Here is a 15,097-nt window from a genome sequence, read left to right on the forward strand (position 1 = left end):
TAATCACAGCTTTAGAAAAACTACATGGAAAATAAAGCTAAAGATTTATTAAAATCAGAAGACTAACTTTTCAAATCATATGCTTTCAAAGCACAATAGAGGCTATCACTCTGAATAACTCACTCCAAGTAGCTCAATGCACAAGACTAGTGTAGCAAGAATATGGTCGACCTTTCCTTTAATTAACATGCTGATTTGGAAATGTGTTTTGTAAAAGTATAATAATTCACAAATATGTTTTACACAAATATCACTATTTCCTGCACAATGTTTCTACAGCATCCCATGGTCCCTCCTTTCCTTCACTGATTTTCTATTTACTTCTCAGTCCTTGCCAAATAGCAGCTGCAGCTCACAATGAACATTCCCAGCCACAACTCTGCATGCTTGCAAGCGCTAATTTGACATGGCTATTTGTTCTGCCAGTTGCATCATTTTCAGCTGCAGAAATAATACTTTCCATACACTTATGCGTTCACCTACATTTAAATCAAGGAATTGCCCAACTGACCATAGTGCCTTGGAGCCCACTTCACCAATACTTTTTTGGGAGATTCAAATAATCTAACCTTGAAGGTGTATTTGGAACTATATCCTGACTGTCGTATGCGCACTGTCTCTCGCATCCCTGTGTACCGCAGCTGTCTAAGCACCTGGTTGTCGCTGAACCTCAGGGGAAGCTGAAAAAACAAAACATACAAGGGCCAAACAGTTACACATTGACTGCAAGTTCATCCAGGTAAGCAAGTTTCCATGGATGACTTTGTTGGCTACCAGGGCTCACCGGTCCTTTGCTGACGGCTGCCCTTTAAATAGATCCCAGTCTACACCACCAGCATCAACCAGGCAATGGCCTCTAAGGAGGCTCCACTTGGGAAAAGGAAGGGTGGAGCACTCTCAGTCATTGTCTTGATGGAAGGGAAGGAGCCCAGCTGCTGTACCTCAGGCAGAACGAAGGATATGGGGACAGGGAGGATGTAAAAAGCCGTAGGAAAAAGGGGAGAAGCCCAGTGGAGACAGAGAACAGTCCGGGCACCTAAATAAGGCTCTTACACAGATACTGGGGCAACTTGGTCCTTGGTCAAAGGCCTTCTTCAGGGTATCCCCCAAGCCCCAGAGAATGCAGTTAGATAGGAAATATCAGCGGTCTGTTTATCTAGTCCCCAATCCCTGGGGAGGCATAAGAATCCTAGATTTCAGCCTGCCAAGGCTAATGGTATGGAGAGGTATATTCAGTGCTTATTTTTTAAAGGGGGGGGGAGGTACTCAATGGTATGCAGTACCGGCACCTCTTTTGTTATTAAAAAGTGTGGCACTTACTCTAACAACTTCATGGTGAGTACCGGCACCTATTTCTCTAGAAAAAAAGCACTGTCTTCTTTGGCATGAGACCCCGAGATGAAAATTTTTCACAGCCCTCTAGCTGCTATGGTGGCTCATTTACCAGATGTAATATATTTAGTGTATGGACTTTGCAAGGCTTGGTTTGGTCAGAATGGAGTATACACTTCCAGAGTTAACACTAAATACATTACTTCTGGAAAATGAGTCACCATAGCCACTAGAAGGCTGTGAAAATCTGTCTCCTGAGTTTTCAGACTGGCCTACCCAGGTACTATTTGAAACTATATGGGCACAGCTCACCTACCCCACTGCTAGCTGAATCCTTGCTCCTGATGTATAGCAGGATGGTACTGAGGATTATTGCTATGTTGATCTGAAAGATCAAAAGGGCATGGCACCCCTTTACATTTATTTATTTTTTTATTCAGATTTGTCATGGCCAATGGCTAGTATAATCAAGTTATTTGGATTGGCTGTAACAGTCCAGCAAAACTGATTTTCATTGTGGGTTACTTGGGATTGGAGAGCCATTTACCTTGTCAGCATTGGAGCGAATGCACTTGACAAAATAGGGTTCTGCTTGGCCAAGGGTCTCCATCAATTTGGTAAGCGATGCCTAAAGTGGAAAATAAAATTATGGAGTTGGCTTCTGCAACAATTATTTTGGTAAGAAAATAACATGTTGCCAAACCTCTCCTTATGCTATTTTTAAACTGTAATTTAACACACATATGAAATAGAAATTGTGATAATATTGCTTCTTATTGTAGACATTCAAAGACATGAAAATGGCTTTCCTATAGAATGCATAATAATGGCATTAAGTACATATATGTAAATCTTCAAAAGCACGTCAATGGATCAGAACAATAGCATACATGTCCCTTAGCAGTTCTTCTTCTGGAATGCTGCATATTTTATTCAAAATTCAGCTTCATTTATCTACTTAAGAGACAAGGTGTTCAGCTTACCTATAGGCCTGGACTGGAGGCTCCAGCTTGTGGAAATTCTGCGGTTAGACTGTTGATGGGGACAGACTATCACCAGGGACAGTTTCAGAAGACAGCTCTGGATGAGCATACCTGAACCACTTGGCTTTTGAATTAAAGGGTGCCAAAGGGCACTATAATGTCTCCAATGCTATTTAACATCTACATGAAGCCATTTGGGAGCAAAGTGTCATTGGTATGCTGATGATAGCCAACTCTATTTTTCTGTAATGTCTGACTTGGAAATGCTGAGAAGGCCCTGGACAAGTGTCAGTTAGATAATTTTTGGACTTATCGTATTGTGTCTAGTGTACACTGCTTATAGACTATTGTGATTAAGCACTGAAATAAATAAATAAATAATAAAGGCTTTTAATTAAAGAAGGTTAGAAAACTACTTAAAGCTATTTAGAGAGCATAGTACTGCTGAAATTAAAACAGCTTTGGCAGAAAGTATATGGGTAATTACTATACTGTTCAAAAATTTCAAACTGACATACAATTTATGTCCTGAACTTTATTAAGGACTCATATGGGCATCTGTGGAGTTAGCAGTCACAGCCTATGCAAAGTATAAAGTCATATAATCATATCACTTTGACTTACTGTATATCACATCTGACAATTAATCAGTCTAGCCTGGTATTGTCTACACTGACTGGCAGAAACTTTTCAGGATCTGAATCAGAGTTCTATTTCCCAGTTGAGCTACCTCTGACTTTTTTTAAAAAAAATATGGAGGTAATAGGAGTGAAGCCGATACATGATGCACACAACGCATATATTCTACTACTGTGTTATGGTAGCTATGACCCCAAAGGGCTGATTGATGTCTAAGGGATTTTAAAGAAGATCTAAGCCATACATAAATGGCTTGGCTTGCAACAATCTTTTCTTTAATGCGAGTCAGTTACTGAGTTGACTTACATAATGCTGGAAATGCCCAGAGGGAACTAGAAAATTTACTAGTTGGCCAAAAGAAAGAAAAAAAGACTGTGATGTAAAAATGAATGGGACAACCAGGGATAATAAAGAAAATGGGAACTACAACCAATTGTTGTTCTTGTTGTTTTTTCCTAAAATGAAGAGTAGGCTGCATTCCAGTCCATCTAGTATCCCTATTTTATTTCCATTGGAAATAGATATTCCACATGGTTTTCCTTAAGTTAAACTTCATGAAATTAACAGTGGCAAGTTACCTGGAACTGGGCACTGATGCTTGGAGGCTTCTTCTTCTTGTGAAGGTGGAGAAGAGACTTTGTGATACGGTCATGGAGAGTTAGGTTCGTCAAGTGCTTGAGCGATTTCACTTCAAGCAAGTGCTAAGAAACACAAAGATTATAACTTTGGTTATGAGAAATTTGAACCAACATAAGCACAAATCTTTGCAAGAAACCAACAGTGGAGTATGGTACCCACAGGTCTCTGTCCCACCCTCCCCCTGCTGAAATTAGGCTTCCACTGTAGCCAATACAGTGATTACTCCTTCTTTGGAGGTCTTTAAGCAGAGGCTTGACAACCATATGTCAGGAGTGCTCTGATGGTGTTTCCTGCTTGGCAGGGGGTTGGACTCGATGGCCCTTGTGGTCTCTTCCAACTCTATGATTCTATGATTCAATAGAAGGCTTTTTTCAAGCCCAATTGCAGTTTGGAAGTGCAAAGTTTACTTTTGGGAGTCTCAACTATCAAGGAAAGAATAAATCTCTACCCTCCAGCTGTAAGCCTCTGAAATTGTTCCTCTTCAAAGTCTAATTGCTGCTGGGGGGCGGCAGTGATCTTCCTGGGGATTATAGCTGGAGAAGGGCCCATGCAATCCCATTTGAAATCACCAGGAAAATAATCCACTGCCTCCACCCTCCCACTCCACTTGAAAAAAGTAAAACCCCTTTTTCAAAACCTAACAATCTCTGTGGTTGTGGTGCTCACAGCAGTTTATCTGGTTTGCAGTGCTCACAGCAGTTTATCTGGTTTGCAAATGTGCCCATCACATTCATACAGTGGTACCTCGAGTTACAAATGTCTCTGGTTACAAACGCTTCAGGTTACAAACTCCGCTAACCTAGAAGAGTTACCTCGAGTTGAGAACTTTGCCCCAGGAAGAGAATGGAAATTGTGTGCCAGCGGCACAGCGGCAGCAAGAGGCCCCATTAGTGAAAGCACGCCTCTAGTTAAGAACAGTTTCAGGTTAAGAATGGACCTCCAGAACGAATTAAGTTCATAACTAGAGGTACCACTGTACATCAATTGTATACATGGTGAAAACCACACTATGAGTTCATGGGCAGTGTACACTTTCTGTATGCTTATGAAAAAGGAATAGCCTTGTAAAAAACAGCATCATTTGTGAAATTAATCTAGTTTAAATATGTTAGCTCAGGTTCTCTAGCTCTAGTACTCTCACCTTTGGAAGGTTAGGCTTGGCTTTGAAGTTCTTGTTTCGCCTAGAAAGAAGCAACAAAGATCCATATTAAAGCAGCAGGGACATGTTAATGCTAATTTGTAAACTTTCATGAGAAAAACATTTGCTTCTGGTGTAATGGCAAAGCATGTACTAGTGCAGTGTCAACAAATCTAGAGTGAGTGCTGGTTTTATGTGGTCCCTCGCACTCTTGCTTGTGGAAGTGTGTGCATCTGTTTCAGGCATAGCAAACTCCAGATGTTTGGGACTACAATTCCCATCATCCCTGACCACTGGTCCTGTTAGCTAAGGATTATGGGAATTGTAGTCCCAAACTTCTGGAAGGCCGGAGTTTGCCTATGCCTGATCTATTTGAAGAGACACTGAACTGAAAATGCAAGTTTCACACATCTTTTTTTCAAACCCACTCAACTCCTAGTGACAAGCTTCTTTAGAACTGCAGACATTCTTTGACAATTAATTCAGATACCGTATTCTTCCAGCTGCATCTTTGAAGGGGTATTTGGAAATTATAAAAGAGAATATAATTGATGTGATTACAATACTTTCACAAGTACCTAAAAGGAGATTTGTGTAACACAGGAACCCCTTTTAATTTATTAAATGTTCATAATAAAAACTGTGGCTCTACTGATCAGAGTCTCTGGTCAACTCCCAAGACCAGAAGAGAGTAATGGAGGCCTAGAACTGTTCAAAGGTTGCTTCCATGTATTTTAAAGTGTCCCAGTTCTGCAGTCTGCCTCATCATCCAGATTTAAGATACACTTTTGAGGATTTTTGAATTGTAAATCTGTGTGCCTTGGGTGATGAATGCTGAAGGGTAATAGAGACCTCTCTTACCCCAACTTGTCCCATGTTTGCTGCTATCCCTAGAGATCAATTTATCTTTGTAACAAAGAACAAATATGAACTAACATGAGGATGCCATGGGCTCTCTCCAAGAGTTTGCTGTTAGTTGAATTCACAAATATCCCATCTTTGTCGAGGAAACTGCTTTGGCTGGAGAGTCTGCTCTGTCGCACGCCCATCTTGCTGTTCCAACCAACTCCATACATATCACTGCAATGTGGGAAACAAATACACTTTATTGCTTAGATTTCACAAAGAATATACCAGGTATTTTTTTTTTTTTTGTAAAAAGGTAACTTTCCAAAGTCACAATTTCATATGTAAAGCTCTTGCTCTAGAAATCTCACTTATCACACAATCTGACTTACCGCTGACTTTTCTCATTGATAGTGTTAACTCCTTGCAGATCTGAAAGTGGTGTTCTGGGACGTTTGCGGGCAATACCTGTGGCAGCATATCAACAAAAAAATTAACATTCTATTTAGCATTAGATAAATTCTCTGCACCAGCTTGGGAGGGGAAAAAATCAGACTGCAACATGTGCTGAAAATGGTACATGCTGGGAACTGGGGGAGGTGGGAGGGAGAAAGGAACCATAAACGAGGAGCCATGGCTGGTAATAATGGTATATTTGACTTAAGCTCTTAAAATAAAGAAATGATGTCCTAAATTCGTTTGCCACAAAATTTACTTGTAATCCTACATATAAAGCCGTACTTAAAATATATATTTTTAAAAGATGCACATCTCTATATCCAAGAAACAACACAGAGGGGAAAGCTTTTATAGGAGGAAAATATTGCAACTAAGAGCCACACCTCCAATAAGATTATTATCTGTAAAAGATCCTTTCTGGTCAGCTGCTTTCTCCTTCTTATAAAAGTAGAACAATGCAGACCATATGAACACCACAAATTTGTGCAGAAGTAAGCCTCTGGATTCTATTAATAGCTTAACTGGAAATCTTTCTTATATACTGTGCTTGGACAACCTCCAACCTGGTAGCAGAGCTACCAGGAACAAAGTTCACTATTTTGGTCTGGGTATTTTCTTTTAAAAAGCCCAGAATTATGGTTCAATACATTTTACTGAATAGAAGATACACTTCTTAGCTGTTCCATCTTAAAAGCTACTGCATCTATTGCAAAGCATACAATGCAGAATTTAACACAAACATGGCTTGCCTTAAGTGGGCCTGAAAGTCTCAACTGAAATGCAAAACTATGGGGATTCTAACCTGTATTACTAACCCTAACATAAGTATTCAGAGATGGTGCAGTACAGTGGACAAGAAATGAATCAGGAAATTCTTGGTTCCTATTTCCCTCCTCCACCATGTCATAACAAATCAGATACAGAACTGACCTAATCTACAGGGTTTTCTAAAGATTAGCTGATAATGTATATTCAGCATTTAGAACACTCAGTATCCTCAAACTGGATTTATAAAGGGAGTCAACTGGCAGATAAGATTGGTTTAACAATTTTGAAACCTTTGAACCCAATCATCTGGTATGGAATGACCCCAAATTTTAGGTAACTAGATTTGCAAAATAAATTTACTGGTTTGTTTCCCTTTGATATACCCTTGTGTAAGGGAAGTACAATATATATATATATATTATACACCCCACACAAACTTGGCTAGAAGTCAAGCCATGACTTATTGCTTTTAATAAGGCCACAAATATCCTAATTAGCAAAATAAAAACCCACAAAAAACTGAGCAAATAATAACAACTCTTTCAGTCATAGTATACCCATAGGACATGAAAAGATTACTGACGAGATAAATAAATATTAATAAATTAAGGTGATTCAATAAGCTAAAGCTCTAGCTTCATGATGAGATTTGAAGGTGAGCAGTCTTACTGTGTTTGGCAAGAATCACTCATGCAATGTAATCTTCTCTGAGCCTAGTCATTTTCAAAACATTAAATTAGCATTTGTAAACTTTATTATTTCTTCCATGACCACTGAATACCACTGAATTTTCTTAAGAGCTGCTAGTGAGGCCCTTTTGTCAACAACTATGCATGAATTGCATCATTCATGATTTAAGAGCAACGAGGGATAATATTTATTCAATTTATTAGCCACCTTATACAAAGCGTCTCTAGGTCACTTACATATACAAATTAAAATAACCATTGGGTTTTAACCATAAAATACTGCCCCCCCCAAAAGCAATAAGCATGATTATTATACTCTCTCAAAAGCCTGGGAGGTGGTTAGTGCCGAGCAAGCAGGCATCCCTGGGAATAGCATCCCATAAATTAGAGGCCACAACTAAATATCCCCTCTCCCTTGCTGCCACCCTCTGATCTTCTCTCACATGATCTTCAAGTGAAGGGAGGTATTCCATTTGGTATCAGGGTCCTGAGCTGTATAGGCCCTTTTTATGTTAGAACCAGCACTTTTGAGCCAGACTCAGAAACACAAGCATATGAGTCAGAACCAGTGTCATATGTGCAGGCTGCTTCATAATATGCTACTGTAATGTTCTGAAAATAAGTAGTCCCCTGTGGGGGAAGAGAAGCATTCAAATACATTAACAGAAAGCAATAAATGCCATCCCCTAAGGATTTGTATCGCACCCACTGCTACGTAACTGATTCATAAGGACCTAAAGTCATGGAATAAGGAGTGAGGTCTGCAGAAGTTTGCAAATTGTTCAGGACAGAAGAATCCCAAGCAGACCACGGATGTGTACCAAAAATAATTTGCAAAGTAAAAGTTATAGCAGTGTGACCTAACTACTACTTTTGTGTTTTTATATTGTAAACTGCCCCGTGATGCTTGGATGAAGGGTGGTATATAAATTAATCAATGAATCAATCAATAATACTTGGTGACCAGTTGTCTGTAAAATCATACCATGCCTTCCAAACCTGATTAGAAATTCACAGAAGCAAGAGTCGGAAGTTTCTTCTCACTATGTGACACAGCACACGGATGGCTGGCCTAACAAGTGGTTACGCACACACTGTGGCAAAGCTACAGCTTGGTAAATCTGCATTCTCCCCATGGAAAGCTCCAAATAGGACGAATGGGCAACAAAATGGCTATTGAGATGCAGTGTAAGAGCAAACTGATAAAGACAGCCAGTATCTTAATATATTTATATAAAATCTATTGTGCAACTTCATTTGAAACACTTGTGTGTAGTTCTGGTCACCTTAAGAAAGGATAATGTAGAGCTTGAAAAAGCAAAGGGCGACTAAAGTAACTGAGGGGTTGAAGCACTTTTTCCCTAATGGGAAAAGGCGGAAGTATTCCATACTTTTTGAATTAGAAGCAAGATCAGGGAAGGGCACAGCAAAGACTTAAAATTATGAATGATGTTAAAAAAAAGGAAGGCATTTTTTCTTCCTCTCTCTATGCTGGAACTCGAGCTAACCCAATGAACTTGATTAGCACAAGACTCAGGACAAACACAGTTTCACACAAAACGTAAAACACTTTATGGATTTTGTTAGCACCAGCTATTGCGAAGAGCACTAACTGATACTTTTTTTAAAAAAGGTGGGGAAAATTCATTGGGCCTAATCAACAACTATTGCCCTTGACTAGATGGAGCTAGATGCGGAGGACAAAGGGATGAATACCAGATGCTGAGGACAAACAGGAGAAGGCTGTTGACTTCCAGCTTCCCACAGGCATTTGGTTTGATGCTGCTGGAAACAGAATGCTGGCCTGGACGGACCTTTTGTCCAGCAGAGCAGTTCCTACGCTGTTCCATCCAAAACTGATTTCAGAGCACGCTTTTACATTTTTTTCTTGTTAATTATATATTCTTATATTCAAACACAGTGGGGAAAATCCATGTAATACAAGACTCATACAACTTCTTCAACTCAGTTCATACCACACCATCCGTTCAGCTCTTCTTATAGGGTAACACCATCCACACCCCTTGCAGAGGGAACACCAACCTTTGTGGGGGGTGGTAATCCAAAAGATACACAACATATACATGAGGGAAAGGCATTTCCTTTATTAAGATTAGAAGCGATGTGGCGTCTCTATAAGCCATTACAGCACAAATGCAAAAATGGAGGTCTATGAAGGAACAAGGTTTCAGTCTTCCTTGGAACCCAACACACTGAAAAGCTGAATCAATTCTGTCCAAGTAGTGAGGCAAACATTGAAAAGAAACTTTTTAAAAAAAATATCTCCTGTTTCAAGAGTCTGAAATGGTGATGCGCCTGATCATTAAGGTGGAATGGTTACTGCATATGCAAAGCTGTTTAATGAGCAAGTTAGCATCAAGGTACCCTTCAGTAGGCTCCCAATTTAATTGTAACACTGAAACACCATGCGCTACTCTTTATGGCAGAGGGTGTTATGTTTCATGCTGCTAGATCCCTGCTCCTCCCACAACAGAAATCCAGCCATCATTAGTATCAAAGGCAAACGGGCCTGGTTTTCATGCAGGACTAGTTCATTATGTAACAAACGGAAGTGAGGAGAAGGAAATGGAGACCAAGTGCATATCTATTCTCTTCTATGAAGGAAATCCTCCAAAGGCAGAACAGTTATTCTACATTGCACTAGAGTTCTCAAAAAGTGGAGCGTTTTCTTTTTTAAAAAGATGTATATACATTTATATCCACATGTAGACACTACTATATAAAAAAAGAGGGCACCAGAATTTGGTGGAATCTTGCAAAAAAAAAAAATCTAGCTAGAATAAATACAGATTAGATTATTCCTCTGTCTAAAGGCTGTCACTAATGAAAAGCTTTTAACTAAAATATTGGGATACCTAGGAGATAGAATCAACAGTTTCTTCGGTAAAATGGCTCCATGCCTTAATCAGGTTTATATGCTGGAAAAATCTTTATGACTGAGGTAAAAACAGGATTCAGAGCATCCACTCAAACCTCTAGGGCCCATCCTGCCTATAAATTCCCAAGTAAGGGCACTAAGATCCCTCCTACGTTTTAACAGGTCTTGTCATTCAAGATGCCTTCAGGTTCTGCATTACAAGGTTCCAAGCATGGCTGCCCACCCTTGCTACTAAGTATGCTCCTGGTTTCCATTTCCTGCTGTGTGTGAGTGTCATGTCAGAGAGATGGTGGGATATGGCGCCTTACTGTACTTCTCCTCCTTGCATCTCTGCAGGATCTCTAAGCTCCTCTGATGAACTGGGTGATGGAGAAAGCTAAAACTATCCACACTTTTCAAAACCACATCATCATGCCCTTGGGAAGCAAAACAAAAACATGGAGAAAAGAGAAAGATTACATAAGCAGAAACCAACGAAGAGTCAAGAACAGTGCGGACAACTGCCTTATTGACACAGAATAGTTCAAAAGTGATGGGTGCTTTCTGCCTACGGACAGTAATTTCACCATTTCTAGCAATTCTGAGGAGTGCACAAGACAGAGATGAACTGATCTTTTACTGGATCGTTGTAAGGCAAGTTGCTGGGTTTTGGGCAACTTCCCTTCGTATTTTGAAAAGATAAAGCTGCAGCCAAAATAATGAATTATAAATTGGAATCAACAATGAAACAGCACTGCATTTTATAATGCATGGCCATGATATGTGTTAACAGTTTTATCATAGCATTTTCATAAAATAGCATGACATTTCTATGTTTAATGGGATTAATGAGCTCACTTACCCTTTAGCAATTAGGATCACATTTTCCAAAGGGCATTGCCTAATGCATCATTTTAAAAAAGCTGTTCTGATTATTATAAATATGTGTATCTGATGTGGGCTGTGAATTATTTCCAGATTAGGTATAGCCTGCTGAAATGTGGAATTCAAAACAAATCATAACAATTATTGCTTTTATGTGGCTCTTAGGGCTTTAATCTTGAAAACAGAAAACTATCATCCATGTCTCCAATAATTCTAATTATTACTTATCTTGTACTTCCAGTCTTGCAGAAATCCTATGCCAGATTCTACATGTGGACTCTCATAATACAGGACAGGCCTATTTAATCTGCATAATTTATTCTAGACGCTCTCTTTGTTACAGTTTTTTACTTTCAAGCATCATGAGTTATTATTTGTGTTGGGCTTGATTCATATTACTGTTGTTACAACATAATCAGGAAGATAAAGACGAAATGGCAGTGCCTCTTATGTTTGTAACCAAACATCAGAAAGGCTCAAGTCTTGCACTGTAACACTTGGGAACTGATTTTTAGTGGCAGATCTGGAGATGGTTCACCACAAGGCGCGTGTTGAGGGTGTTGTTTTGAGTGACTATTACAGTTCACCTCTCATATGCAGGCACAACAGACACTCAAAATAATTCTCTGTATGAACAACTTGTGAGGAATCGTCAGCAGATATGCCACAAGGTTTAGTTCATAGTTAAGCCAAGGGAGATTTGAAGTTTGTATAGTTTAAGTTTGCCCAAGACTTTTCTGCTGAAGAAACAGAGACATTTGAGTGATGTCACAAAGTTGTACTTGTGCAAAAAGAACAATTCATGAAACTATCATGTGATTGGACCATCAAATATATTTTTCTGGAAGTGAGGCTATTTAAAATCTGGCTTCAAATTACCAAAATTGCTTGGTTACTCAGTTACCACTGAGTATCCTGAGCTTGTTGAATCAGTCTCTGTGCTTATCTTTGCAATACAGGTTTTTTCAGCAATGACAGCTATGAAGACAGTAGCAAGCTATCTATCAATACTGATCTCAGACTATGTCTGACAACTATCAAACATTGCACTGACCCACTTGTTGGAAAAATGCAAATTCAGCCATCCTACTGATGAACTTTTTCATTAATTATATTTGACACTGTCTGTTTAATCACCTGTTTTTAGAATAACTTTCATAGTTTATTAATTAATAGCCTGCAATCAGTTGACTGGTGATTCCCATTAAAAATAAAAAAATTGTGAATAACTGCAAGTACTATAAATATTTCAACAAATTCTACACTGTGAAGGGTATTAAGTAAATTTTTGCTTGGATGCCTCAAATAGTGGTTATTAGATAGGCGAACTTGCAATTTAAACACATGAAATTGACAGCTGCTGAAGACCTCAGGTCCAAAATTCATGTGACAACAAATCAATGGACCATCCTAACAAGCAAATTTGGAATTGTGGGTTGCAATACCAAAAAGCTTAGGACTAACAGCCCACATCATATAACTTCCCTGCAAACTTTGTAGAAGCAAATCAGGATGAATGTTCAACAAACAAGTTGTCTGAAAGCAACCTTGATGGTGAAATGGAATGCAAGACTGACCGAAGGAATGGATTAAACTGAATAAATTTCAGAACAGCTGCAGTCTAGATATGGACAGACCACAAAAAAGTTCATTTTAAAGGGGATGCTGCATATTTATTCTATGATCTTGACTGGGCAGTCTACCTCACATTATACCATTTTAACTACTAGCCTTGTTTCACCATCAATAGCCAGCAGAAATGGTTACATAATAGGGGTTATACTGACAGTAACATGGGATAGCTAAATGCTACACAAACATAGCTCAAAACAGAAAGAGTTGCCAGATACTTAAAACAGTCTCGTGTAACAGAGAAGGGTGGCTATTTAACCTTGCAGCATATTCCTAACACAAATGGTTAAGATAGAGGATGAACCAAGAACTACAGCAAAATATGATACAGGACCACTATTACAGGGAAATTACAATGGTGGAAATAAATTCTTTGCCTGAAATTTTCTACATCATCTAAATATTACAATTTAAAAAGCCAGGGTTTGCATTCATAATGATTTCACAGGCCCACTTGAATGTGGATCATTTTTATGTGAGATATATTAATCAATTTTTAGTGTGGAATGCAAATCTTTCTTCACTAAAATTTGAAACACGAACTTTGAAAATGTGATGTTTGTTTTTTACTTTCAGTTATCAGGATGAAAGTTTGCTACTATAAATGTAGAAGGGCTACAGTATCACTTGCTGAGTCAGGAGAAGAAAAGCACAAACTGTAGACACTTGCATTCATTCAACTCTAGAAACGTAACAGATGTATTTGAAAAGCTAAACTACATAAACAGAAGTACAAAAAGCTACAGAAGAAAACACTGCAAATAAATATTAACTTCAAGTTAATGCACAGCACCAATATTCAACATCACTGGCACGGAAAGAACAAAATAAAGTGATTTAAAACGAACGAGACATAGGCATGAGATACTTTCCATATGTACCATAAATGTAACTGTAGAAGCTTTCTCAGACAATATTTCCTATTGCTTTCTGACTGTCCATGAGATGTTCCACACACCTGTAGATAAAAGCTACCCTTGTAAAGAACAGCAGTATATGATTAAGGAAGTATATCTAAGAGTTGATGTGGAATGCTCACATCAGGCGTTCAAGCTATACCAGGTGCAAGAAACTAAAAAGCCCTGACTATTCCACTTAATGCTTTTAGATATTCTCCATGGTACATTTGTAACAATTAAAAACAGATGAATTACAAGGGTCCAAAGTTTAATTTTTCACACCATCATTGCCTCCAACTAGATTTGAATTGGCTAGAAAATTTACCACTATTTCGCTGAAAAATGCCCCCTCTGAAAGCTGCTTTTCTTAGTGGAAGCTACTCCTCCCCCACCCCCAGTACAAATCAATATGACTAATCTGACCCAATAATCCTTCCCACCCACCCATGCAAGCAGCAGCTACTCCTATCATTGTACATTTGTAACATGTAGTTTGGCCAGAGTGAAAACCTTTTAGCATCTGTAAAAATGTATTTTCATTTGTCCAAAAGGAAAGCTCTTATTCCCCTCTCCCTTTGAGTTTCCCATTTTTAGGAATAAGATCACAGCAATCTGCATTGTGTGTGTTTAGTTCTTATAAATAATAAAAGCTGCAAGAGACTGACACAGTTAACACTCTGGATATTTGTGAAAGTAGGTTAGGTTTTGTTTCTCACATGACATCCCCCCTCCCTGCCAAAAAATGAAAGAAGAGCAAACATGGAAAGGCTGTATACCATCATATATGAGTATATTTTTGCCAATATAGCTTCTCAGCATATGCACTCACAGCAAAACACACATTTGTGTCATATAAATCTGTAGTGAAAACATCCACCATCCTACATGAAAACAATACCTTGTGCAATAGCCCAAATTCTTGCTCTTCTAGCTATGTAGTTGATAGACAAGTTAGTACCTGTGCCACAAAATCTGCATTTTGGTTTCTTGAACAAACTGACTGGTAGCCATGATACCCTTGGAAGAGCTGAGCATATGAAAATTACTGTGAAATAGACTAGAACATCAGGCACAATTCCATTATTCTATTTCTAAATTAGCAGCAGCCAGATTTTACTATAATATTTGTAAGCATACTTGCAAAACTAATATCCTGAGTAACTTGCAATTAAGTGCCAAATATTTTTTGAATGCTCTTTAGTACAAATGCTTACACGCAAATTGTAATATGTAACAGCATTTGAGTATGTTCAATGTGAATCTCCCCAAAGACGATCTTTTACAGATTTGTTTTGAGCTAATTGTTTTCA

General features: G+C 38.6%; 1 protein-coding gene across 9 annotated transcripts in view; it reads right to left on the bottom strand.

Moving 5' to 3' along the window:
- The window catches only part of LOC308573235 (unconventional myosin-IXa-like), a 192,305-nt gene that overhangs the window by 91,685 nt on the left and 85,523 nt on the right, over nucleotides 1-15,097 (bottom strand). For 8 of the 9 annotated variants that reach the window (XM_081169965.1, XM_081169961.1, XM_081169963.1 and 5 more), the window contains 7 exons: nucleotides 10,701-10,808; nucleotides 5,970-6,045; nucleotides 5,668-5,811; nucleotides 4,735-4,774; nucleotides 3,533-3,655; nucleotides 1,880-1,960; nucleotides 570-680 (listed from right to left, as the gene is read on the bottom strand). In XM_081169965.1, the coding sequence (XP_081026091.1) occupies nucleotides 570-680; nucleotides 1,880-1,960; nucleotides 3,533-3,655; nucleotides 4,735-4,774; nucleotides 5,668-5,811; nucleotides 5,970-6,045; nucleotides 10,701-10,808 (683 nt within the window). The remainder of the gene's footprint in view (nucleotides 1-569; nucleotides 681-1,879; nucleotides 1,961-3,532; nucleotides 3,656-4,734; nucleotides 4,775-5,667; nucleotides 5,812-5,969; nucleotides 6,046-10,700; nucleotides 10,809-15,097) is intronic. The other variant, XM_081169962.1, reaches the window with a different exon arrangement.

The sequence above is a fragment of the Podarcis bocagei genome (genome assembly GCF_964188305.1).
Source record: "Podarcis bocagei genome assembly, chromosome: 14".
NCBI classification, from domain to species: Eukaryota; Metazoa; Chordata; class Lepidosauria; order Squamata; family Lacertidae; genus Podarcis; species Podarcis bocagei.